Here is a 27,824-nt window from a genome sequence, read left to right as displayed (position 1 = left end):
TCTTCTTAACAAAACCACATAGGTCTGAATGCCACTACATTTTGCACATGTACCTTTCATACAGGAAATTTTGCATATGTTCTATCTGCAGAGAGAAGGTCCCACAGTAGCAGGAGGTATAGACAGAGCAAAGAAGTTAGTTATTACAAAATACTGGAAAACTGGGAGGAGGTGATATAATCACAAACTGGTATTTTTAACTTAGAGAGAGCTATAAATTCTCTTGTTTAAAAAAAAGACATTCAACGTGCTTACTCACAAGCTGACACAGAGTTCATGCAAACTATTAAAACAGAACAAAATAAAACAAACCACTCTAAATTTTACCCTTCAGAAATGCTGCATATGTTTAATCCTGAAATAAGCTGAGGCCCCCTCTCAGAAACAACAGGGACCTGATGCACAGATTGACTCAAGCAACATGTAATTGCTTCCACTGCAATGAGGAGTGAGCAGCAGCATCAAACAGGAAATTTAACTGACTCGTACTTCATTTCAAACACTGTTAAGTCCAGATCCAGGTTCACTTGTAATGACAACAAGACTACAGACAATTTAAAAAAAAAAAAAGTTATTTTCTTGGAGGAAGGACATTTTCTTCATAATAGCCTGGATTTACTACATTTCCAGCTGGATCATATCTAGCCACCACAAATGTTGAGCCATCACTAGCAGATGCTTTTCCAACTCCCATCCTTTTTGTGCTCTTCCAAACCATTGCTGTGAAGTGACCTGACAAAAAGAGAGAAACATATGCATTCATTTCAGGTACTAAATCTCTCACATCTTCTTTAACACATGAGGGGCAGAGAAAGAAAGAACCATACAAAACTGTTTTTTTCTCTAACAGGAGACAAGCTAAGAACATTAAAAATAACACCAAAACTCTGTACTCTGTACTCTGTATAGGGAACCTGATCTGGTTCCCTATAATTCCCATCTTTATGATGATCCCAAAAACCCAAATCCTGAGTAGGAGAATCATTCATGAAGTAGTTTGATGAGCTTGATGAGGTGCTGGAGCAAGTGCAGAGAAGGCAACGAAGCTGGTGAAGGGCCTGGAGAATAAATCTTGTGAGGAGCAACTGAAGGAGCTGGGGCTGTTTAGCTTGGAAAAGAGGAGGCTGAGGGGAGACCTCATCACTCTTTACAACTGCCTGAAAGGATATTGTGGAGAGGCTGGTTCTGGTCTCTTCTCTCAGGTGATTAGTGATAGGACAAGAGGGAATGGCCTCAAGCTATGACTGGGTAGGTTTAGACTAGACATTAGGAAAAAAATTTTCACAGCAAGAGTGATCAGGCATTGGAATGTGCTGCTCAGGGAGGTGGTTGAGTCACCAACCCTGGATGTGTTTAAATGTCATTTGGATGTGGTGCTTGGGGATATGATTTAGGGGTGAACCTTGTAGAGTAGGGTTATAGGTTGGACTTAGTGATCCTGAGGGGTTTTTCCAACCTGAATGTTTTTGTGATTTTCCACGATTTCTTGATATAAAATTCAACAAAGACATCAGGGTCTTTACTCCCAGCAGCGTGAACAGCAGTTCTGACAGTGACTATTACTCCCCCATGTGTCTGTGTGTGCAACTGTTTGTTATGGGTTTAAGAACTAGGATGTCTTAACCATGGAGTACAGTCCTCCAGGGATGTGGTGGGTTGGAAATTCCCCCCAACATCAAATTTGCCAGACCAGTCCAGTTGGATGAAAATGAAGCTGTATTTACAAGCAAGACTACAATCTACAATGGAATGTGATTAATATGTACAGAATATACAGTATTCACAATATTTACAGGTATTTACAATTAATAAACAGCACAAGAAACCCCCTGGCCAAAATACAGGGGAGATGCTAATAAATTCTCTCTCCCTGCCCCCCTCCTTACCCTCTTGGACACAAAGGGACAAGAGAAAAGAGCAGAGGGTTAGAACTTAGCCAAAACAATGCGGACAAGGTCAAGCAGAAGCCAGCACAGCACAAAGTTAGTTATCTCCCAGAGCGAAGAAGCCAAAGAGAGAAAGATTGTTTTGTACAACTACTTTAAGTCCCTTATCTCTCCAAGGGTGTTGTTTACAGCTATCATTATTTTCCCTTTTACACCCAATAAAGAATTATTTACATTTTACCACTTTCTGTTTAAGATGTGTGAAAAATTTTAAAGGTACAGCCTAAAACTATCACAAGGGTCTAGACAGACTAGGAGGTGGACACTGGAAAAAATGTAATCTTTGTTATTTTATTCCCATCAGCCTGCATCTCCCTGCCTTATATAAACTGGCTGCATAGTCAGTTTCTTCCTTTTCCCCTCTCTCCTGCTCCCAGCATGGACTGCTGTCTCTCATTTGGTATTACAGGGGAGTGGAAGCTTTCAGCCTTGAGGGGCCTGGCTAATTTTTACTGCATCATTTGGGCCTGGTAGAGGGAGGTTTTGGATGATGTTGGCCTAGTGAGGTTTTGGTAAGCCCAGGGTGGAGAACTGGGCCGAGGCTGAATACGAATTTTGTGTATTTTGTATGTTTTTGTACTGTTGTATATAGTTGTGAATAGTACTTCCATTTAAATTTCCAATTCTTTCCAATCCTCTGTAGAGCATTTTTCTTTTACTCCTTTGGGCAGGGGTAAAAGAGCTTCTGCCCACACTCTAAAACTACAACACTGTTCAAAATAATATTGTGTTTGTGGCTTATGCCTAGCTGGAATAGCCACCCCTGCATTGTGCTGCTCCATCAGTTGTTCCCTCTATGCATAAGCAAATCCCATGGGACAAAACTGTGATTTTCTTCATCTGGAACGAGTTCAGCTCTCTCTCTTGCTTGAGCATTACTCAAAGAACAGCATCCTTATGTTCAATCATTAATGGATTGACAATATGCAGCCAATGGCCTGTCCCTGATCTCCAAATTATTTGTGAAGTGATCTCTGTGACTGAAGTGATGCAATCTGATAGAAGTCACGTGTCAATGTGAACAGCAGCACAGTACATTTAGTGCTGTGGTAATAGTCATACCTAGATGACTTCAATTTAGTATTTCATACAAATTGATTTGTTTTAAAAATAAGTTGCCTATTAAAAATCTTGGAAGTTGGAGAAGAATTAAACAAACCCACAAATTTTGCTTTCTTCCTAATTTCTCAGTTTCCTTCTGTCAGTTTCTAACATAGGACTTCAGGAAAAAATAGGGGGCTTTTCCCCTCTATTTTTTTTTCTAAGAAAAAGAGGTAGATTTTTGAAAAATATCAAACAAGTTGGCCAGCCAGTTTCTTAAAATAAAAGCTGTGTTTTTGAAGAGGCAGTGCCCAGTCTGAACTCACCTGTCCCAGAAGAAAACCCTGGATTTTGAAAGCTGTAATTTTTTATTTCACTGTACCATCTGTCAGCCACATCTTTTCCTGAAAGACAAAAGAAATCTGCTGTGGAATCATGACATAAACAGAAATGTGTATCTCAGTTAGAGTCTGGCCAGCAAGATGTTCTCTTAATAGCTGGCAAGATCTTCTAGAAACATGAAGAAACAGACTTTTTACTGAAAAGAGTTTTTGAAATGTATGTAGCATGGTAGTCTATGTAAATGACCAAATCTCTACTGGCTTGCAATAACTATCACCACTCATCGAAGAATTGTTTAGAAAAGACCCTTAGGGACAATAACATAGGACTGCCAAGTCCACCAACAAACGATGTCCCTCAGCACCTCATCTCTATTTCTTTTAAATACCAACAGGGATGGTGACTCCATCACTTTCCCAGGTGGCCTCTCCCAATGCCCGATAGCCCTTTCTCTGAAGCAATTTTTCCTAATGTCCAGTCTAAACGTCCCCTGGTACAACTGGAGGCCATTTCCTCTCATCCTATCACTTGTTACCTGGAAGAAGAGACTGACCCCCATCTCACTATAGCCTCCTTTCAGGGAGTTTTAGAGAATGAGGTCTCCCTTGAGCCTCATTTTCTCCAGGCTAAACTGACCCAGTTCCTTTAGCTGCTCCTCAGAAGACTCGTGTTCCAGACCCTTTACCAGCTTCACTACCCTTCTTTGGATGTACTTCAGCACCTCTGTGTCTTTCTTACAGTGAGGAGCCCAAAACTGAACACCCTGCTTGAGGTGTGACCTCACTAGTGCCAAGTACAGGAGGACAAACACTTCCCTAGTCCTGCTGGCCACACTATTTTTGTGATAAGCCAGGATGCTCTTGGCTTCTTTGACCACCTGGGCACACTACTGGCTCATATTTGGTCAGATGTCAACCAGTATCTCCAGGTCCTTTCCTGCAGGGCAGCTTGCCAGTCACTCTTCCTAATTTACTAAGTTCCTAGCTAAGTCAAAAACATTTTTTTTACCAAGTCCAATACTTTTTATGCAAACACAGTCCATCAGTTCCTCCACTGGACTACCAGGGACTATGTAGCCAGCACAGCCTGTCCCAAAGCCTGGCAGGCAACCCATGAAACAGCTGTAGAAGAATCAGGAAGAGTTCATCCTGTTCAGGGAAGACCTTTGGAACAAGCTGCTTGCCTGGTAGGACATAACCATGAAAACTGCTGTACTATCACCAAGAGATCAGGAAACAGGACCAATTCTTGTCTGCTGTTAAAATATTACAAGGCTGAAATAAGAAAAAACTTTAGACAAGAGAAATCTGTGTGGCATAGCATTTGGATTGAGATAGGGCAGAAATTCTTTTAGTCCTCAAAGAAATATCCTCAAAAAAAAACCCCATCTGGTAATTTAACACATTATGTTTACTTTTTTTTTTCTGCTCAGAACCTTATGTAACTTTCAGCCTGGAAGATGCTGAAGTCACATCTCCCTCTTCTTGTCATGCTCCTGTTATTAGGCTTCTACATACAGCTTTTACCAGCTCCTGTCTCTTGTAACGAGTTAAAAAAGATTTAAGTGAGCATTTGCAGATTTTCTGAGCAAAAGGGCACAAGGACCTTCTCTACAGGGTCTATGGATGTAGGTGTATGAAGATATCCTCTTACAGCTGCAGCAAACCAAATGAAAATGACATTTAGTTTTCCACATTCAGTAGTTAATACTTGAAATTTCTGACTGCATTTATTTTTAGTGGTTCTTACTCAGAACTTGAGCCTTTGTGAATGTCCACTTTGAGGCACTCTAATTTGGGGTACTACAGACACCTCAAATACATGTGCCCAGGAGCTGCTGCTTGTGGGAAAGTCTTTGTGACCAGTACTCTCTTATGTCATCAAAGGCTTTCACTGACCACAGCTATGTGAAGACTATGACAGTGGCCAGTGACATAGCCCTACATGTCTGTGGGTCTCTCAGGTTGATGTCTGACAAAGAAATATTCCTTCCTTGTTTTCTGTTGAACAGGTAAGGAACCTCACCTGGGTCACAACAACCCCACGGCAAGCTACAGACTCGGGGATGTGTGGCTGGAAAGCTGTGACTCAGAGAGGGCCCTGGGGGTTCTGGTTGGCTGTTGATTAAGTATGAGTCAGCAGTGTGCTCAGGTAGCCCAGAAAGCCAATGGCATCCTGGCTTGTATTAGAAACACTGTGGCCAGCAGGAACAGGGAGGTGATCATCCCCCTGCACTCAGCACTGCGGAGGCCACACCTCAGGTATTGGGTTCAGTTCTGGGGCCCTCACTGTAAGAGGAACATGGAGGTTCTGGAGCATGTCTAGACAAGGGCAACAACACTGCTGAAGGGCCTGGAGCACATGGCCTTTGAGGAGCACCTGAGGGAGCTGAGGTTGGTCAGTCTGGAGAAGAGAGGCTGAGGGGAGACCTCATCGCTCTCTACAACTATGTGGAGGGAGATTGGAGCAAGGAGGGGGCAGCCTCTTCCCCTTGGTGACAAGCAACAGGATTAGAGGAAACAGTTTCAAGCTGCACCAGGGGAGGTTCAGGCTGGAGGCTAGGAAATACTTCTTCACAGAGACGGTTGTCAAACACTGGAATGGTCTGCCCAGGGTAGTAGTGGAGTCACCATCCCTGGAGGTGTTTAAGCAGCCTGTGGACCTGGCACTTAGGGACATAGTTTAGTGTTGAGGGTCAAGGATTGGACTGGATGATCTGCGAGGTCTCTTCCAACTGGATTTTTTCTGTGATCAGAAGGAGCAGATTCTGCTACTCTGCAGTGCATCCCACAGAAGAGGCAGCACAAGGGGCAGGAGTTCAGACCATGACTTGCAGCTGCTAAGCACTCAAGAGTCAAATGTTACTTCTTTTCCATTACTGATGGTTAGGAAATTCTTGTGTCAATGACTGTGAGGGGAAGGGGACAGGTTTTTCCCTGAGCTACATCAATAATGAAATTTCTGCTTAGCATTCCAGGATGTATAACACAAGGCCAGTTGCTTTCACAGCAAGCTGCCAATGCTGTTAGGCCTGCCGTGGTGAAGAACACTGTCCCTGGTGGACTGTTGGCTGCAGAACAGCAGTGACTCATACTTTGCTATTCTGCAGCAAAAAGTATTAAACTTGCACTGTTCTAGAAGTCAAGACACTGTGTTAGCTTCCTTACAAGTCAATTTCTTATGAGTGCAGTCTGCTAAAAGAATGGCAACATCAGCCTGGCAAGCTGGCATTGATAATATGTTGTTGAATGAAATGCCCTCTCTTGAGCAGTTTGTGAACTGAAAGCACTATGAACTTACCCATGCCATACTGCTTGTTAGGATGTGCTCTCTTTAATGCTTTTTTCTACATAAAAATGTAGCACAACCTCTCCTGCTTCCCAAAGCACCTGTTTCAGGACTAACAATAGGTTCCTTCTTTCCTTGCTCTCCCTGCAGCAAACAAACCCTCTAGACCTGTTTTACTGTTCAACTCTGTTGCACAAATAAATAGCTGTTTGTTTCTTACTCACATTAAAACTAAAATGAAGACTGGGGGGGGGGGGGGGGGAAGGAGGGGGAAGATTTGAAGGGCAATCTTTGTGCAACATTAAGAGGAAAAGAAAAAAAACCCTCAAACAAGCAGATCAACCTGTCCCACCCTAGACTTCAAAGTTATGAAGGATTTAGGCGTATTTGTGATAAGCTGGGTAGAACAGAAGTACAGAACATGGTTGCAGACATATCAGGCCTTATGTATTTCATGGAATCACAGAACATACCTGGTTAGAAGAGGCCTCAAAGACCATCCAGTCCAACCCTTGACCCAGCACTGAAGGGTCAACACTAAACCATGTCCCTAAGTGCGAGGTCCACACACCACTTGAACATCCCCAGGGATGGTGATTTCCCCACTGCCCTGGGCAGACCATTCCACTGTTCGATAACCCTCTCTGTGAAGAATTATTTCCTACTATCCAGCCTGAGCCTCCCCTGGCTCTGCTTATAACCATTTCCTTTAGTCCTGTCACTTGTCATCAGGGAGAAGAGGCTGTCACCTCCTTGCTCCAATCTCCCTTCAGGTAGTTGTAGAGAAAGATGAGGTCTCCCTTCAGCCTCCTCTTCTCTAGACTGAAGAACCCCAGCTCCCTCAGATGCTCCTTGGTAGGCCATGTGCTTCAGGCCCTTCAGCAGTGTTGTTGCCCTTGTCTGGACATGCTCCAGCACCTCAATATCCTTCCTGTAGTGAGGAGATTAGAACTGAACACAATACCTGAGGTGTGGCCTCCCCAGTGCTGAGTACAGGGGGATGATCACCTCCCTGTTCCTGCTGGCCACAGTGTTTCTGTTTTAGTGCTTAAGTTACTGTATTCTGTAAGCAGTATTTTTACAGATGTAGGACTACATTCCCACTGCTACCAGCACGTAACCCCCTCTGTTAATGTGTCAGTGTGATAGAGCATGAAGAGCAGTTCAGGAGAAAGCCACCCCCCCTGCTCTGCTTACCTAGGCTCCATGCCACAGGAACTTAAACTCTCTGTAATTGAAATATTGCAGGACACAAGGACACTCTGACAAACACTGTATCTTGCCATCATTCTTTAAAAAAAACTTGAGAATATCATCATGTGAAAATCTGGGAACTCTAATTGAAGGAAGATGACAATAGCATCAGGTAAGACTACCTCTCTCTTGTACATGAAGACAACAAGCATAGCTGGGTAGCACAGTCTATGGGGTGTGAATTCCCAGCCATTGTGGGTGAAAGCTTGCAACCTACTTCAGCCAGGCAGTGAAAGCCTAGAAGCTGAGAGCTATGCTCCATCTTTCACACGCAGGATCAGATCATTATACAGCATTACTGTCATCCTCCTTGAATTAAGAGAGTCATCTCATCACAGGCTGAGAGAAATGAAGGACTAACTTGTTCCTGGCACATGAGAAGATGAGCAAAGGACCAGGCAACTTTTGACAGGCTGTTTGAAATCAAGTTAAAGAAGTGTCCTGGAAGAGAGTGTATGCCTTGTATCTGGCATATGCCACAGGAGGTGAAGGGTGTCCTATGTGGAAGTTATCAGTAGGTGCCTGCTTGTCTTCTCACATGGGAGTAAACTTGCTCTCTTTTCTCTGAAAAACTTTTCTTCTGATTCTTTGCGCTCTTGGGGAGCAGTAAACAATGCAGTGGTGGGACATAAGCCAAACCAGTGTTGCAAGTGACAGCTGATACAGAGGACTAAAGAAAAACTCTGTTTTGACCCTAGTAACACTCAGGCTTCCAGAAATAGAACAGCAGATAGGTCAGCAGAGCACTGAGTCTACCTGTTTCAGCAGCAACATGCATCCCTCAGACTTGCTGGTTCAGAGAACTGACCACAGCATTTCCCTTTGAAATTATCACAGAATAAGCGATGCAGTTACAGTTAGCATCCATTTCCCCCTCTATTTCTATGTTTCACTGGAAACATTTCCCACTCCCACCAAAGCTCCCCCAAAACAGGGGCTGGTCAGTGTTCAAAATGCATTTCAACCAGAAGGAAAGAACACAGAAATCTCACTCCCAGCCCTCATTCCTGATTATAGTAATGTAATAGAACTTTCCTTCTCTCCCAAAGCAGGCAGATCTGTCTTACAGTCAGTGCTGCAGCTGCACTTGCAGAACTGCTGTTCTCTTAAAACACCCTTCCTGTTTGTGTAGCTGCAAACCACATTCAGCCTTTCAACAACTTCTCTATGGATACAGTTTCACTCCACCCTCCTAGTGATAACTGACTGATGACCTGCTCAGTTAGACCTACCAGATGTTCATTTCAGAACAGGCTGAATCTCACTCTAACAAGTTTCATCAGTACCATGCCTTGCATAGAAATTTGGTGCAGAAATTCTTGAATTTGTGTACAGTTCTGCCCAGGACAAAAATCAGCACAGTGAGTTTATTTTAGTCACCCAAGCTATAAACCAGCAATGTGGTCACACTGAACATGCCTCAAGCTGCCTCATATGGCCAGAGGATTAATCATAGGAGGCTGGTCCTCCCATAGGACTAACAGCTCTGGTATAAAGCTCTTCTGTTGTACCACTCTGTGAAGGATAGAGAGGTGGCTTGTGTCCTACCAGTGCATTGTTCACTCCTCCCCAAGGGGCAAAGAATCAGTTTTTCAGAGGAAAGAAAGCAAATTTACTCACTAGGTACCTACCCGTCTCCTTATGTGGTAATAACTTCCATGTAGGACCCCCTTTACCTCCTGCAGCATATGACAGATACAAGGCATTCCCTTCACTTCCAGAACACTTCTTGAACATGATTTCAATAAATACACTGCATGTAAACAGGTGTGCCAGTACTCTTGCCTGACCATTCTCTCATCAGCTGGCCTGTTGTTTCATTAAATTTAATTTCTAACTATTCTCCTGGGTGAGGAACATGGATATGCACAGGGATGTCAGTGCTAACAACTGACATCAGACCAGGGGCTGCAGAGCCCTGGGTGTCTGTAGTGCCAGCTACTGGAGCACCAGCATAGGTACATGTGCCTGAGCAGCAATAAAGCTGGAGTAGCTGGCAAGCCAGTGACATGCTCTGAGAAGAGTCACTGCAGAAAGGTGTGGCCACCACAGGGACAAGGGATGACTGTACTCTACTGGTAACTGAAGTACAGCTGCAGCCTCAGGGGTCAGTACATCCAGGTGCAAGCAGCTGGGGAGACCAGGGACAGCTACTGGGCAAGCTGAATGGCTGAGCTTGGCTGAAGCAGGGATCCACACTGGGATTTTATTTTTGTTACTCAGAAATATATATATATATACATACACACACAACTGACTGCTGCTATTAAGGAACAACATTACTGGGAAATAATATTTTATATATAAATAAACACATACATATTTTTGTGTGCATATATATTCCTGTAACATACTTCATTGCAATTAGCCAAAAAGGGGAACAGGATGAGGCCATTTGTGCTGTTCATTTTAATGTTGACTGCATCTGTTTGTTCTGATCTGTGCATATGTACACATGTACAGCTGTATCTGTGTGTTTGTGTGTGCAAGCCTAGGAATACCTGCTCAGCCTCACTTCTGGGAACATAAGGCTGTGGCAGCCTGACCACTGTATTAAGCTCCCCCTAACATTTAATTTCTCTGGATCCAGCCAAAGGACCCTTAAATCTTCAAGTACTTCCCTGGAATAAGTTGCTAAAAAACACATTTCTGTGCAAGGATGGGCAACAGCATGGTGATTTACTTAAAAGCTGAGGTTTGGGGTACCCAGAGTTTCTCAAACATTATTTTAGCTTTTGTTATCACAACCTTCCTTCTACCAGTCTGAGGTGAAAGAAGGTATATTTAAATCTGCCTCAGAAATAAAATATCTACCTAGCCTGAAACCAGGCTAATGGTTTTAGAAAGTAATCCCCTACTTCCAGCATTTCTTATGCAGGTCCTTATTTTATTCACAGTTCTGTATAAGACTGGTGCAAGCAAGAGATGCATCAAGGCAGGCTCTCAGTCAGAGCACACTTGTCCAGGGCTGGAGCATAGGGTTGCTGTGCTGCTCTGCCCACTAATCTCAGTCTGTAGGCAGACCCAGGTTCTTCCTGGAACAGATGTGGGTGATAACATTCAGTGAATTTCTCTTATGAACTCTCTAAAGTTCTTAAGCTGCAGTATATTCACAGGCAACATGGCACATTCCTCACGACCACACCAGCCGTCCCGATCAGAATTCAGTCCTCCAGCGCTTGCCTTCAGCCTGCCAACACATGAGAGATGAGACAAGGCATCCTGAGAAGCCTGACACTGCAGCTGCCAAGGCAGGCTGTGGTCTCTCACATTAGTGGCAGATGACAGTTCACTTATTTGAACGCAGACAAAGAGAAGTCTGCCATGGAGCAGTTCCTGCAGGACTGGAGGGAGGAAACAGCTGTCAACTATTTCTTGGATTACAGGGATAAACATATTTCCAGCAATAGCTTTAGGCTATGTAACTCCAAAGTCCTGAGTACAATTCAAGGTATTCTTGTACCAGGAGAGGAGTCAAACTAGAAGGTTTTTTTTTAGCTGAAAGCTTAAATTTTCTCTGAAAGAAGAAATGCATCTTCTGGCATGGTTACAGGACTCAGTAAGAGCCAAAATAAACAATAGCATCACTTTTAGAGAGAATACAGAGTATGTTGGAGGTTTATTGGGTTTTGCTTTATCTGGGAAAGAAACCAGAGGACACTGCCTGCCTTTGTTAAGCCCTTGAATGGATGCCTTAATACAAATTTCAGCCTCATTGAGCAGGGTACAAATTAACTATCCAAAGGGAACTATATGAGAAAGAGGAAGAATTGACCAGCTCCACAGAGATGAAGACTAAGCCCAGATGAGAGAAAAACCTTCTTTCAAGAACTAGTTTTCTCATTCTGATACTAGTCTGATCCTGCTACATAGGAAATGCAGAAGCGTTTTACAGAACAAAAGAGGATGTGACTTAATTTTCTCAGCAAGACACTCAATCTTGTGGATAAAAAAAAACAGCAACAGAATTGCTCAAAACTGGCAAGTTACATATGGAAACAGTGCACTTAAGAACAACAAATGGGATCCAGAAAAAGGCACGACACGATTTATGGAAGGATTCATGTGTTTTGTTTCCAGCTCTCTAAGTGGGAATTCTGCAACTCCAACCTCGGGGGAAGGAGCCCAGGCCACTAACACAAACAAGACGGAAGAAGTAAGCTCAGTCAGTGAGTCATAGGCTCTATGCAAACTTTGCCATACATCTGCGTTTTCCCATGCTGCTCTGAACCCTTGCCTCAGACTCTGGCAGTGGACAGGATGCCAAATATGAGCAGATCAAATTGTATTTTCCACCCTGGGCTTCTCTTTCAACATGAAAGTTGGCACTTGCAGAGGAATTGAGCAGTGTCCTAGGGTCTAAAACTCACTAAAAAATTCCAGGTCCTTCAAACAGAGCCTCCAGTATGAAGAAATGAGCTTCTGTCTCCCCGAGGCTCTACTGGAAATTTCAGGGGTAGATGGGAATAAAGCAAGCAAGTGGTCACTTCTAATACATTCTACCTGCTGTCTCAGCAGGCTGACATGAGCCCTGCCCCCTCAAGGGGGCAGGAGGCAAGAGTCTGCTGAACACTGGTCTGATTGAGGACTCACCACAAGCTGTCAGCTCCTCAGGCATCAGAACTGAAGGTTGCCAGTTATATGTTGCATTTATGACCAGAAAATGTAAGGAATATTTTCGTCTTCGAAAGTGCAGTCATAGTAAAGGGCTCACATCCCATTTCTTGACAGCAGAAGACAGTAGATGCCTGACACATTAGCCTCTGCCACTTTAGTGTCTGCCCCTGCCCTGGTTTTGTCCCCACAAACAGAGACTGCTGTGCAGCACCTAGTGGCCATTTCTTCCATCTTGCTCACCACAGCTGGCCTGTGGTCAGGACCCTCTTTGGCTGGGACAAACTAAGGATGGAAGTACAGGGCACTGACACCTTCTTTCTCTCTGCCGATGGACATGCAAGTACCACTAAAGACAGCTTCACAGCAGGGATATATGGAGCAGCCTAGTGCCAAGCCCTGCCTCCAGAAGGACATAGCACACTACCAACAGTCCCTTACCCACTATGTGCCTACAACATGCTTCTTGTCTTCAGTACGCATAGGTGACTGCAAACCACCATCCTGTTTCCGGGAAGCCTGGGCTGGACTGGGCTGTAGCAGATATTTTTGACATAGATGAAATGCCAGTATTCTTGAAACCAGACACTCACAGCCCAAAGTACATGAGACAGGCCTTTAGTCCAGTGTCTGTGAGACAAGAGAAGAAAGCTTACCTGGTTGGTCATAGGATGCCCATGCTAGGTTTTCTCCACATTTTCCATTAGCAGACTCGGAGCTGTGTTTGAGGACCCTCGTGGCAGCCAGTTCTTCTGCATACCTAGCAAAGTAAGCCACACATTGAGTATGGGGAGGAGGTGTGTGGAATCTTCAGGGCTTATTAAACAACAGCAACAAAATAATGAGGACACAAATCTACTGCTTAGAAGAAGAAAAAAGAATTCCAGGAGAAATCTGTAATTTCTGGGAGAAGGTAACAGAAAAAAGATCACCACATTGGCTTTGTCCTGCTCCTTCTTCCCTAGTCATGAATTACTGGCATCTGCCGCAAAAAGAAATTGTGCCCAGCTGAACATTTTGGCCCGAGCTAGTACTTCAGTCATTAGGTTCTCATTTCCTTCCATCCTAATCCTCCTACCAAAACAAAACAAACAAACGAACAAAAAAAATCCACAACTCTAGCTATCTCCATTAATTTAGGAATAATGAAAACCAGTCACTTGTCAGTCTCCTAGGTCCTGAACTAAAGGATTTCTAGATGCTCCTTCATGCCTTAGATCGCTACAGTACTGTGATCTTCTCTTCAAGGATTCCCACGTCCCAAGCAGGACACAAGACTGGAACAAAGCACACATTGCACACAGATAAAGTTGCCAAGGATTTGAGACAAAGGGTGATTAATACACTCAGGCTCAGTTGAAAGCATGAGGCTTGCATCTGAGATCATCACCCTATGCTTCATTACAGTCAGAGATAAACAGACACCTGCTGAGAGTGACTCATCTCATGCTGAAGCCAGGATCCGATAGTCAGTTCGTCTAACCTGTCACAACCATGGGAACTGAAAATAGTCAGAAACAGGACATTTTCAACAAAGACAGAGAAGTACTGAAAAGTACCCAGAGATACACCCAAAAAAAACCCAAAAAGATATGCCTAAATAAAAGGTGAAGTTCTTCTCTGAATTTAAGATTATGCAAAATCTGTCTTGAGAAATGAGAGATTTCTTGTATTTTGTATCTTCTATCCAGAACAAATCATTCCTGGTTCTTGCTATCAACCAGTTCTACCAATCTCCAAACATGTCTTTTTAATTCTTACACACTAAGTTACAGACCACAATTAAAGTTTTCCTGTTGTTATTCATCACAGCAAGGAAAGTCAGCTGAGACCAGAGGGGACTGTGAGGAATTCCAGAAGGATCTAAAAATACCCAGCAAGGGTAACGGCACACTTAGAGATAAATGTGGAGCAATGCATATTTGACAGAATAATCTGAACTATTCATACAAGTTGACTTGTTCAAAGCAACTGTAGCCCTTTGGAGACACACAAGTGTTATTGACAAGTCAATGAAATTTCTTCTTGGTTGTGAGGCATATATAAAGGAAAACAAAGCAGCCCTTTGAAGAACAGAAGGAAAGCCCCAGAAGATTACAAAGGCATGTGAATGAGTCACTGGCATTCCATCTCTTAGAAATGCTGTATCCAGTTATCATGGCTTCTCAAGAAAAGAAAAATGTCAAAAAATAAGACAGAATCAGATTTTGCTTGCTTCCAGAGGGCAGGTCCACACCAGGTACTTAGTGCTTTGTATAGCACAACACCTAGCACACAGGTATGATAGCACAACACTACTCTGGGACAGTATATCAGGTTCTGGAACAGCTATAGCCTCTCAGGCTCCCAGTCAGCTGGTATAGAGAAGTCTGTATGGTTATGGTAGGAAGCCTAACCAGAGGTGAGAGCTCATGTTTGCAGAGATCAAACTGGCAGTTTACTACCAGTTACTATTCAGCTATTATTTTCTGAATAGTTGAATCAGCATTTACTCCTTCAAGTATCCCCTTTGTACTGTCTGTAAAAAAAAAAAAAAAAAAAAAAATTAAACAAATTAAATCTACTTTGAAAAAGGTTACTGTAAAGGGAAAGGAAATAATCTGGTTGCCATGTCTACAGCAAAGAGGATAAGAAGCATGAGACTCAAGTTTCTGTAATGAAGACTTAAGTCAGAGAGCAGGAAGACGGACCCACTGTATGTTAGACTGACAAGAAGTTGTGCAGTGGTGAAGAGGTAAGATGTATTCTTCCTGGCAGAATAGAAAGCAATGTACACTGATTTTGCTTTTGGACCAGGGAGATAGACAATTTGATCAGGAATTACCTCCTTATGATTCCATTGATCTTAGACCAGTTATCACTTCCTACCACAAAATAGTTCAGCAGTGGATATTCTCTTTCATACAAGAATACATCATCTGACAGAAGTGGTGGTGAAGTATGTTTTAGGCAACTGTTCTCTGCAGAGGAGGCATATCAGCATAGATAGATGCAGCCCATGTCTGGAAAAAGGTGCAAGAAGGATTTATACAGTTGTGACCACAGAAGAGCCCGTATGACCAGCTGGTGCTATGTGTTAGAGAAAGAAGGGATGACAAGAGTTGGGCAGGGAGACAGAAACAGTGAAGTCCCTCACTTTCCACCCAGTAAGTCTTCATTGGATATCAGCATGACAAAGGGTAAATATTTTTGCAGAATGCACAATCAAACCTAACAGATAAAAGTGTCACAAATCTCATTAGAGAAAAGAACTGAACTCACTGTTGGGCTCCTCTGTTTAACTTCTTGCAGAGTTTTAATGGGGGGACTCCGTGTTTCTTCCTGTAGTCATTGTGTGCTTTCAAGACTTCTTCAGCAAACTGTTTGGAAGCTGAAATTACATCAGAAAAAATCAGAAAAGTCTGTCAAATACAGACATTAGTGAAGACAGAAAAAGCATTCCCTTGAGCTAAGATGATGGTGCAGGCTGAATTGAAGACCAGAAGAATACCATCCTTGTTACCTGGGAGTAGGCTCAAATGAACCCTAATGCCTTCCATTCAGGAACTGAGACACTGCCATTGGGATGATACAGACTCATTAAAAGTTGAAGAAAAATGTGAACCTTATTCTTTTCCTCAATATCAAGGGAATTTAAAGTTAGCTTGACTGACTTTCATGTTAAGATTAAAGTACACTGCACCACCACTGCAAAGAAGTCTTCTAGTGAGTGACGAATAGGTTCTTTAAGGAGATGCCTTAAAAGTGCAAATTATTGTCACTGGACGCAAGAATTTTATGTATTAGTCAAGACAACATAAAACAGAGCCACTAAAATGTGCAGCACTAGGCAAACACTTTGAAACACGCACCACTCTCTTTAATTTGTTACAGTACAAATTCACTGACATCTCAAAATGCACTTTTCTTTGGCTCCAAATAATTGTTTATAAACAGCAAGTGATAGGGAAAGAAATGACTTCTCAAGGGTTTTTTTTTTTTAAATTCCCTGTGCTAGAGTACATTCTGTAAACACCTGAATTCCAAAGTTACTGCAAAGCTGTAACAAACTTGCTCCTGTTTGTACCATCATAAACTTGGGACTTTCAGTAATACAACACAGAGGAGAAGTCACAGTGCAATTCACCTTGATGGCAATTTCATGTTACCTCCTCTTCTATGGATTTGCTGATTTTTTTTTTTTTTCCCCTGAGATTCAGAGAGAAAAAAAAACCAAAAAAACACAACATGTTCCCTGGCACTGGCCACCCTTTAGGAGAAATCTGGAACCTGAAAGAGGGTGTGGGGGCAGTTGTAGATGTATGGATAGCAACTTCAAATCAGAAAGACAGGTATTACTTTCTCTGTGTTACTGAAGCTTCTGAACAGGCCAAGACATCATTCAGTATTTACTCCACTTTTACCATGACACAGGTTTCTACATTTATTAATGATTCATCAGCTTTATTTCTGAATATCCTAGTTAGCACTATTATCACCATTTTCCTTGTAAAACACTTTGGAAGCTGAAATAGACCTCATGACTAGAAAGTGTTTCCTGTTACTAAGCTTAGCTTTCTCAACTTCCCCTCACTACTCAATCCTAACAACTGTCATCAATCACTCTCCCCTTTATCAGTGTGTGCACTATTCTGATGTTTGTAGAGCTGTCAGTTTGCACAGACTGCTCTTGTAGCTTTTTCCTAAGGTGATTACTCAATCCCCACTCCTGCTTTAAACTATTCTCAAGAGTTCTCTCCAGTTTCTCTAAGAGCTTAAGGCCAATACAACAGCCTAAGATAATCTTGATCTCCAGTGCATGTACAAAGCCATTGCTGTTCCACACAACACCTTAAACCTTTCGAGCATAGTCTGAAGCTGAGTTATCCTTTTCCAGACCATGCTTTCAGGATAGATCTTTTGGTATAAAATTGTTGGCACAAGAAAGAAACAGAAACCCTGTTGAGTAAGAAGACATCTGCCCAACACCTTTCTCTTAGGTTTTCCTTCAATTTTGTTGCAGATCAAACCAACCAGGTACCTCCACTCTGGTGTTTAAACACCCACACATCCTTTTGCTAACAATCCTGTCCCATTGCTCTTATTACCATTGCTCCCAGTTCACTTATTTTATCAGGTCACAGTCCTAAACCTCTCATCTGCTGCATCACACAGAGACCTGGCCTGTTTTTAAGGCCTCTGCCATAGGTTCCTGAGGAGAGCAAGCCTACAGCCAGTTCATTTAATTTCACTGATGTAGGGGGCTGTGTTTTCAGCAGGGAAATTTTAAGACATCCTGCAGATCAAAGAAGTTGAGAAGCAGCTTTGGAAGTTTCAGCACATACTCCAGAATGCATTTTTCTGCATAAGACTATCTTAAAATTTTTTATCTCCTAGGCTTATCATCTCATCTGCTCAGCATTACAGAATTACAGAATCAGCCAGGTTGGGTAGATAAGCAAACTGATCTGCAAGCATGAAAGTTTCTATTCAAATTATTTGCTCTCCATGACAATACCAAATTCAAATTCTGAAAAGTCAACTGAAATACAAGCTTTGTCAACTCACAATCCATATGTTGACAGAAGTATTGCATAATCAGCTCTGTATTATGATTTTGACTTACAAAGACCAACAAGGCTTGGGAAAAACTGAGTTTCTTCTAGCCATGGCAGACATCACTCTGCTGTCCCTAGAGAGCTTCCATCCTACCCTTCCCTCAAAGGTGGCTGCTTTAGAAACACTTATCTACCATGACTCAAGCTCATGTGCTAACCACCTCCCTCTCTGTACATCTTCTCCTGTGCATGCTGATCTGTGGAGAGGGACGCCCAACTGTCAAATGTGTTTCAGATTTGTTTCAGCAGACATGCTAAGTTTTTCCATTTTCCCAACGTTCCATACACTGAGAAGTCAGACATTAAAAGTGAGAGTTAACAGGAGCTTTCAGGCTCCCACCCAAGAGGGAATAGTTTCCCAAACAGCTTTTTAGATGTACTTTTTTTCCCCTTCATGCAGGCTGCTTAAGCTGCTAGGGAAAAAAAAAAAAAAAAAAAGATAGATATTTCCTACTGCCAGGAAGTTAGGTTTGGTCATGAATCATTAGATAACTTAAAATGTGAGACAACTAAAGGTATTAGATACAGTTGCATGCTTCTCATTATTCAATTACTTACGTCTATTTGGGATTCTTCTGGAACACTGGCTAAGAAAACAACAGCAAATGACATTAAAATTCCAGGCTGTGATGTGGTACAAGCACACACCTTACAGCTGTTATGGTTTTGCATTTTCAGTTTCATTGATCAACTTTGTGTGACCATGGAAAAGTAAGCAGAAGCACCTGTGTTGCCTTTTCCCATCAGATTTGTTTTTTTCCTGAGTATTCTATTTCTCCATTCTCTTGCTGTCTCTAAACAGTGCCAATCTACTCAGTCTTTTTCAGACATTCAGCTCATGCCTGAATCCTCCCCCTGCCTCTTATCTGAACCATGTCTTCTCCTGCTCTCTTTTTCCCCCTTCATTTGACTGACATCAAAGTACTAACTACTTTGCATCTCTTTTACAGCTGTCAGCTGTACCTACTCTACCGGTCTTGCAGAGCTCCAAGATGATGTGGGGAAGTAATAGTAAAATATTCCACAGAACAAATATAAAATCTCTCTACTCAGTACCTGCACAACAGAAATGCTTCAGGTAGGTCTTATGTCAGCACACAGGTTACCCAGAGAGGTGGTAGATGCTCCATTCCTGGACACATTCAAAATCAGGTTAGATAGAGCTCTGAGCAATTTGATACAGTGAAAAATAGCATCATAGAATCAGTCAGGGTTGGAAGGACCACAAGGATCATCTAGTTCCAACCCCCCTGCACTGGGCAGGGCCACCTCACACTACATCAGGCTGGCCAGAGCCTCATTCAGCCTGGCCTTAAACACTTCCAGGGATGGGGCCCCAACCACCTCCCTGGACAACCCATTCCAGGCTCTCACCACTCTCATGGGGAAGAACTTCTTCCTCACGTCCAGCCTGAATCTCCCCACTTCCAGCTTCATTCCATCCCCCCTAGTCCTGTCACTACCTGATAGCCTAAAAAGTCCCTCCCCAGCTTTCTTGTAGCCCCCTTCAGATACTGGAAGGCCACAAGAAGGTCACCTGGGAGCCTTCTCTTCTCCAGACTGAACAGCCCCAACTCTTTCAGTCTCTCCTCGTAGGAGAGGTGCTCCAGCCCTCTGATCATCCTGGTGGCCCTTCTCTGGACATGTTCCAGCATGTCCATATCCCTCTTGTAATAGGGGCTCCAGAACTGGATGCAGTACTCCAGGTGGGGTCTCACCAGAGCTGAGTAGAGGGGGAGAATCACCTCCCTTGACCTGCTGGCCACACTTCTCTTGATGCAGCCCAGGCTCTGGTTGGCTTTCTGGGCTGCAAGTGCACATTGACAGCTCATGTTGAGCTTCTCCTCCACCAGCACCCCCAAGTCCCTCTCCTCAGGGCTGCTCACTGCAGGGAGGGTTGGACTAAATGAGCTTTAAATGGCCCTTCCCACCCAAACTATCCTATGAGTCTGTGAAATTGACCTTATGTAGAATCAGATATAGACACATCCTATTTTGTCTGTCCCAGTCCCTCTCTAAATCATGACAGGCCTCAGCTCCACACCCTGTTACAGGTAAATGGAAATAATGATCCCACCTTTCAGTTTTCAGTGTTTTCATATAACAGCTAAAGCAACATATCTGAGGAAAGCTACAAAATACACTTTAAAGGACCCACTCTTTAGGAAGGAGGTAAACGCCTCTTGGCAATGTGACTCATATTATCTAGGACACTGCATGCTCCACACTCTTTCCTGTCCAGAACCCAAGCAGAAAGAAGCTGAGTACCACAGATGAAGAGGACACAAATGCAAAGTGGACAGAAAACACGTAAAAAGGTAACCAGGTAACCATTTAAGCTGAGTATAGCTCTGCTTTAATGAAGAAACCCCTTCAGTCTCCCTTGACTCTTCAGACAGGCTCTACCCTGCTCTGATAGCAGAAACGGGGTGTGGAAAAAGAATGCAGCAGATACCATTTTAGTATGCCCAACAGGTTTGTGAGAAAATTTGTGGGATTAGGGAACTGTAAAGGAATTATATCAAGAAGTATCCTGAAGGACAGCCTTTGATGCTGTCCCCCACAATACTTTTCTCTCTAAGATGGAGAGATATGGACTTGATGGGTGCATTGTCCAGTGGGTGAGGAAATGTTTGGATGATTGCATCCAAAGGGTAAACAGTTCAATGTCCAGAGGGAGACAGGTGACAAATGGTGTTCCTCAAGGGTCTACATTGGGACCAATGCTGTTCAACATCTTCATCAGTGATACAGACAGTAACATTGAGTGCACCTTCATCAAATTTGCAGATGATACCAAGCTGAGTGGTGTGGTTGGTAAGACTGAAATACAGGATGCCATCCAGAGGGACCTGGACAGGCTGAAGAGGTGGGCTGAAGAGAATCTTATGAGGTTCAATTAGGCAAAGTGTAAGGTCCTGCACATAGGTCAGGGAAATCCTAGATATATATACAGGCTGGGGGATGATGAAATTGAGAGCAGCCCTGCAGAAAAGGACTCAGGGGTGATGGTGGATGAGAAGCTGGACAGGAGCTAACAGTGTGCACTTGCAGCCCAGAGGGCCACTCGCTCTGGTGAGACCTCACTTGGAGTACTGTGTCCAGCTCTGGGGCCCTCAACACAGGAAGGACATGGACCTGATGGAGTGGGTCCAGAGGAAGGCCTCAAAAATTATTAGGGAGCTGGAACATCCGTCCTATGAGGACAGGCTGAGGGTGCTGCAGGTGTTCAGCCTGAAGAAGATAAGGCTCCAGAGAGACCAAATAGCAGCCTTCCAGTACCTGAAGGGAGCCTACAAGAAGGCTGGAGTGGGAGTGTTTACAAAGGCCTGCAGTGACAGGATGAGGGGCCATGGTTTGAAATTAGAGAAGAGTAGATCTAGATTGGATGTTAGGAACAAGTTCTACACCATGAGGGTGGTGGAACATTGCAAGAGGTTGCCCAGGGAGGTAGTTGAGGCCCCATCCTTGGAGATATTCAAGATAAGGTTCAACAAGGCTCTGAGTAACCTGATCTAGTGGAGGATGTCCCTGCTTACTACAGGGTGGTTGGACTAGGTGACCTTTGGAGGTCCTTTCCAACGCAAACCATTCTATGATTCTTTGTTAGTTTCAGATAATTGAAGATATCTCTATTTTGACAAACTTCTCAAAGTATATTAAGAGACTGGAAACAAACAAAATTCATGGGTAAAAGATATTCCAGCTTCTAATGGCCACATTTGCATCTAGACCTTCCTAAGAGCCCTGACATCTTTATTGTTAGTAGTCTTTACCCTCACTTGAAATGTAATTCCTGAGAAGCTAGATGAAGCTTTCACACTGAGAGTAATGTTCCTCAATGGAGAAGTGACGGACAGTTAAATGAGATGAGAAATGTTAAGAGTACAGTTATGCCTCTACTGCATTTGGACTCAGCACTTCGGTTTGAAGTCACAAATACCCCAGGATGGTCTTACACTGGCTCACCCCTGCAGGGCTACAGGGGGGGAATACTCTGTGTTTCTTTCTCCATGGATTTGACTGCACTTTCTTGCTTCCCAGTTGGGACACTAACTTCTTCACAGACTGGCCCTTAGTGCTGTACCTAAACACATAATTTGGGAGCATGGATCTGACAGTCCTATTCATTAATCACTTCCAGCCATAAAAAAGTTACCTGCCTCCTTCAGTGTTAAACTCCCCTGCTCTTGAACAAAATTGGCTGATTGCTTGGAAACACAGAATAAATGGAATAATAACCCTGGAGGGAAGGAAAGATAAAATGATACTGCATTCAGAAAGAATTATATCCTGACTGGGGTTTCTTTGTTTCTCTTATGCCTTTGAACCAATAATTCAATAAAGAGCAACATCTCCATCCCATTCAATAGACAGTTATAGGATATCATAGCCTACCAACAGCTATCTTCCTTCCAACCTGAATTATCCCATGCCTCTACCAAAAGTTAGCAAGTATTGCTTATGGGAATTAAAGCAATTAGGGGTTATAATTAGAAATTACTTTGAATGGGAGTAGTTTCCTGGAAGGTTCTTGGGTAGCTGCTCAAAATAGCTTTCCTTTCAACTCAGGATACCCCTCTTCAGGGAAGAGATTCTCTGGTGTCTTTCAGCTTTCGGTTTTGCCTGAACTTTTCTTACACACCTGTTTATTGCTGGGGTGAGCTTCAGGACACCAGCAAAACGTCCAAGTTAATCTAATCAGATTAACTAATTTTGTTATTTGAGTTTCCTGCACAGCAAACCAGCAACTTAATAGCCTTGCATTACCTGTGCCACATGACGTAACCCTGTTTTCCCCCCATAGCCAGCTTGAGGCACATTGCCTGAGAATATGAAGCCACTGGTGAAATAATGTTTCAATGAGATTAGTCACATCACTATTTGATTGCAGATCCTATTCTTGCTATAGTAGATGGTGTTGATTACTTCCTCACTTAAGGCCTTTTATGAACTGCTAGGCAATTGACTGCCCTGATTAAAACAGAACACCTGGTGAACTGGAAACTACACAACTCTGAGAGGCAGCAGAGCCTCCGTGATATAAGCATTTCTTTAAGAAGAATCAGCAGCCTTGAGCAGTGACAGAACCAAGCTCTCACAGTGGAGGCAAGGGTGGGGGAAGAAGTCCTCTGCTTGCAGCCCCTCACTCTTCAAACAAGACCGCCAAGCCTGTCAACAAGTAGTTACTAACACAGAGCAATGATCTTGCATATGGCTGAAACTGGCTGCTGACCATATCTAGAGGAAGTCAGTGCTGGGTTTGCATGAAAACAATCAAAAGTATTATTTTTATTACTATTCTGACATGGAGGACAACTAAATATTGTAATTGTGCCACAGACAGAGACAGCTCTTGTAAGTAATTAACATGTAAGCTGTAAACCCTTTCAAAAAAGCTAAAGGAGACCTTCTCATTGTATTCTTAAATCTAACTGCCACACAATTTCTAGGGCGCATGCACTTCAAAATACAAAGCCACAAGTGACCTGTGTCTGTTAGAACTGACCACACTATTGCAGGGGAAGAAAGTTATCTTCTCAATTTCTTCTCTTCCTGCCTCTTCAACATCATATCAGCTTAATCATAGTAATTTATGAAGAAAATAAGGTGCAGTTGTATTCACTAAGGAGTTATACCAGTAACCACCAATGTGTGCACGGCAGCAGCGTGGTACTATACTCTTCACCAGGTAACAACTCTGAGCCTTTTGTAAAGAACTGCACATCTAACAAGTAATTTTTGCTGATCACATTCATATTTTGGATGCTGAATACTGTTGTGTTCTGTGGATGGGCCGCAGTAGAGAAACTCGTTGGTACCCACTACATTTTACATAGCACTGTTGGCTGTCTGGTGCCAACCAAGCTCTTTGCAAAGTGAAGAGCTGAAGAAACGTTTATCTCCTGGGATGTGCTCTGCCATTTTATACCTCTGCTATTGCTTGGGGCAGCCACAACTCAACTAGCTTTCATCTCATTAGCTCCAAAATCCTCCCACCTTGCTTTTCTGCCAAGGACATCCACACTGGCTGGGGCAATGCTCAAAGTATGTTTATTTATGCATCTCCCTGAGGCATGGAAATATGCCCACGCACATTTCTTTTGATCACCGATGTGTAAACTCACGGATCCATAACCCAAACCAGGTAAGGAGTCACAGCAAGCTTTCTTTACCCATATCTACTACCTATTACATCATCCCCTTCTCATCCTCCTGTTCAACAGGCTAAACCCCAGTTTCCATTACTCAAAAATATGCTCTTTATTTCACAGAATAATAGAATGATCTGGGCTGGAAGGAACCTTTAAGGGTTGTCCAGCACAACTCTCCTGGAATGAACAGGGATATCTTCAACTAGATCAGGTTACTCAGAGCTCTGTCCAACCTGACCCTGAATGTTTCCAAGGACGAGGCCATCAGAACTTCCCTGAGCAACCTGTTCCAGTGGTTTACCATCCTCCTCAAAAAAATTGTTCCTTTTATCAATTCTGAATATATTTCAAGGATCAGATAGACATATTACTCCCACACCACCCCTTGGAATGCAAAACTCACCCTAAACACCAAAATCTTTAAACCTCTTGATTTCAATATTCATTCTGAAGCTGACATAGATTATGCACTGGCCTAGAACTTGGGAGCCAAATAAAAAAAAGAGACTGCAGTATATGCAAGGAAAATCCATCCATGCCTACATGCAGGGACTGCAGTTCTAAAGGGAAGCCCTTTGCATCTCTCCAGAAAGCCAGTGCTACATTTACAACATGGACATCCCTTCCTGTGACCTGCCATAGGGGCAGTCAGGGAAATATAGTCCTCACAGTCACAATTCCTCATACAGTGGATCTGTAGAAGCTACATCAGCTACTGAAGTCTGAGTATTGGGGAATGCTTTTTCAGTGTTAGGGTGACAGAGGTTGCCCAGAGAGACTGTGGAGTCTCCATTTGGACATGGTACTGGGCAAGATGATTTAGGTGGTCCTGTTTGAGTAGTTGGACCAGGTGGCCTGAAGAAGTCCCTTCCCACCTCAACCCTTCTGTGATTCTAAGTAATGTCTCCATAAGAGAAAACTGAAGAAGAGGTTATACGCTACCACAGCTCACACCAAATAATTTTCTGAGGATCACCAAACATCCAACATGCACCAGTGGCCCACAGAACTGACAAGTGGGACAAACCAGATAGGGTATAACTAAAGCATGTACACAGTAATTTCTTAACATCTGCCTATTACAGATTATCATCAGCGCTATCTCACGGGAAAAAAAAAATCCCTTTGCCCCCACATTGATGTTTACAACAGAGCATGGAGACTTCAGCAACACATGTAACCCCATTTCAGCTGTGACACACAGGTGTATATATGGGGGCAGCACTCAGAATCTATAGTAGGAAATGGCTCCCAACCACCACACCTGCAATGGTGGCACAGAAAAGTTTCAGGACAGTTAACTTATCACTTCATGCAGCTCTGCAACAATCATGCTTAAAGCTGAGACCTGGAAAAGTTCACATGACTTCTGTTCAAAGCCAAGATTCACTCTTAACTCAGTTTAGTCAACTTAAAATGGTATTTAATAACATTTGTGCTGGTTTTAAACAAGCCCATATTGTGTTCCTCCACAACACCTCAGACTACTACTATCTCCTCATACCTGCTTGCACAGGAGCCAGTTCTGAATCAGAGTGGGAGGCCACCTGTCTAGCTTCACCAAACCCAGCTCTGGCAGAGCTGCTGTTCAGACCTTCAAAGACTGGGCAGAACTTGCTTACATCTGCCTGTAAAAACATAGCATAGATATGCTCCAGCTAATCTTTCAGAGAACAGCATGGCCTCTACAAAACTAGTAATCTGAAATAGCCTCTGGCCTGTTGAGATATGGAATAAAGAAGTTAAAATCAAGAGACTTTTTTTTAAAATACTTTTTGTTCCTACACAGAGCAGCAACTAAGACAAACTCAAATGCAGCCAAGACAGACACTGCCAACTGTACCAAAAGGAAACTAAGGGTTTGAATGTTTCCAGTAACAGAAGCTTTCATGCTATTTTTTTTTTTTTTTTGAGAAAGATTTCTTGAAGGATTCGTAAGGGGCAGATGATGGTTTTTTGATGTGTAACTCTATGGCATGGGAAACCTTGTTACATATCTTGGCTATTACAAGCTATTACATTCCATTTTTATTCTGTATGAGCCCTTCATACTTGTTTTGGTGTTTATCTGCCCTGAGCACAAGGAGCTAAGGCTACTAATCTAACAGTCAGCAGGAGTAGCCACTGCTGCACAAGACAGCTGCCACATTCTCCTCTTCGCACCCACCAAAACCCCGACAGTTCAACAGACAGCTAAATATTTGGTCCAGAATACTGTCTACCAAAGAGACAAATCCTTCAGGAAGGCCTCAGACTATCTGCCATTTATTGAACTTGAACCAAGTAATCAGTGTCTTCTACACACAAAAACTGGAAAAGTGTGTGTGTGTGGGGGGGGGGGGTGGTTATTGAATTATTGAGTTTTGAAAGACCCTTTTCTCACTCCACCTCCAGTTCTGCTTTTGTGTAATGAGACACAGCCAGCAACTTGTATTGACAGGTTCTGTGAATGCCCCACCATTACCAAACATGAATGACAAGTTGCTAGAAGTTTACATCAATTAGTTTCCTCTCTCCTCACTGGTCCTGTTAAACGAGCCAGCGTGAAATGTCAATTTGGCAGCTTACAAGTGTCATGTTTCTCAGAAAGCAGAGGTCCCTTCCCTAGTGTCTTTGGACTTTTGTTACAACATGCTATGGCTCTCTTCCACCAAGATGTTGAAGTACAAGTTTGCCATTCAGCTGAAGATGTAACTTGCTCCACAGAAAACAGGACTGTCCTTTTTACTGTGCTCCAAAGGTGCATCTTAAGAGTTAAAAAAACAAGCACATACTTCTAAGGAAGATTAAAACCAGCATGGAAAACTGCACTGAGATTGGTTCCTGTCTCTTTTTATCAAAATCCCTTCTCGAGTCCCTGTTTTTATACTGACTCAACAAGCAGCACAGTGGGTAACTCCCAGCTCTTTCTTTGGAGTCCTACCCACATCTGCAGGAGGAAAAAAGAAAAGAAAAAAAAAAAAGGGAAGAAAAATGAAAACAGAAGAAATAGAAAAGTAAACAGTGCTAAAAGATATCCAGTATGTACTGAGCCTGTCCTTCTCTTTCTCTGATAGCGTCCGTATCCACTAACTAGAAGAAACGGGACAATTCCCCTGTCGTCACCGCCTGATTTTTAGGGAGCGAGTGGGGAGTGATCCCTCCCCCCACCAGGCAGGAGTGGAAGCGGAAGGAATGATACTTTTCAGCAGCCTTTTTCTGCCAACATCTCAGGCTCTTTGGAGACTTTCTACTGCGCAGTAGAAATCCCCACGCTCCCGAGTGGAGGAGGGGAACTTGCAGCCAGCTGCTTCCCGAGCATCATCCGCAGCTGCTCGCATGGATATCCATCCCTTCTGGGGCGGGGGCTGCTCGCAGGACCTCCGGCCGCGCACAGCTGCAGGGGGTCAGCACCTAGCCACACCACAGTCTTAGCAACAGGGCAACAAAGAGCAGCCAGCTCACCATCACCTCATTTCCTACAGCAAATGCTTACCTCAGTCTCCTCGGTTTTGAGCTCTTTGGGATGTGCAGGAAGGGAAGCCTGCACCACCCACTAATGCAGTGCTGTCCAAATAGAGAAGACATGGGGACCCTCTCTGCTCTCC

The 27,824-nt window shown here is 43.3% G+C and overlaps 1 protein-coding gene across 1 annotated transcript in view; it reads right to left on the bottom strand.

The window, feature by feature from the left end:
* Nucleotides 1-439: 439 nt before the first annotated feature.
* GLIPR2 (GLI pathogenesis related 2) overlaps nucleotides 440-27,824 on the bottom strand; it is a 29,799-nt gene continuing 2,414 nt past the window's right edge. Inside the window, exons 2-5 of the mRNA XM_054382033.1 lie at nucleotides 15,747-15,855; nucleotides 13,142-13,245; nucleotides 3,314-3,391; nucleotides 440-732 (exon numbers count right to left, since the gene is read on the bottom strand). Coding sequence (XP_054238008.1) covers nucleotides 572-732; nucleotides 3,314-3,391; nucleotides 13,142-13,245; nucleotides 15,747-15,855 — 452 coding nt within the window. The 3' untranslated portion in view covers nucleotides 440-571. The remainder of the gene's footprint in view (nucleotides 733-3,313; nucleotides 3,392-13,141; nucleotides 13,246-15,746; nucleotides 15,856-27,824) is intronic.

The sequence above is a fragment of the Indicator indicator genome, chromosome 6 (genome assembly GCF_027791375.1).
Source record: "Indicator indicator isolate 239-I01 chromosome 6, UM_Iind_1.1, whole genome shotgun sequence".
NCBI lineage: Eukaryota > Metazoa > Chordata > Aves > Piciformes > Indicatoridae > Indicator > Indicator indicator.
Note: the sequence above shows the minus strand (reverse complement) of the source record. Positions and strands in the feature narration are given on the sequence as shown.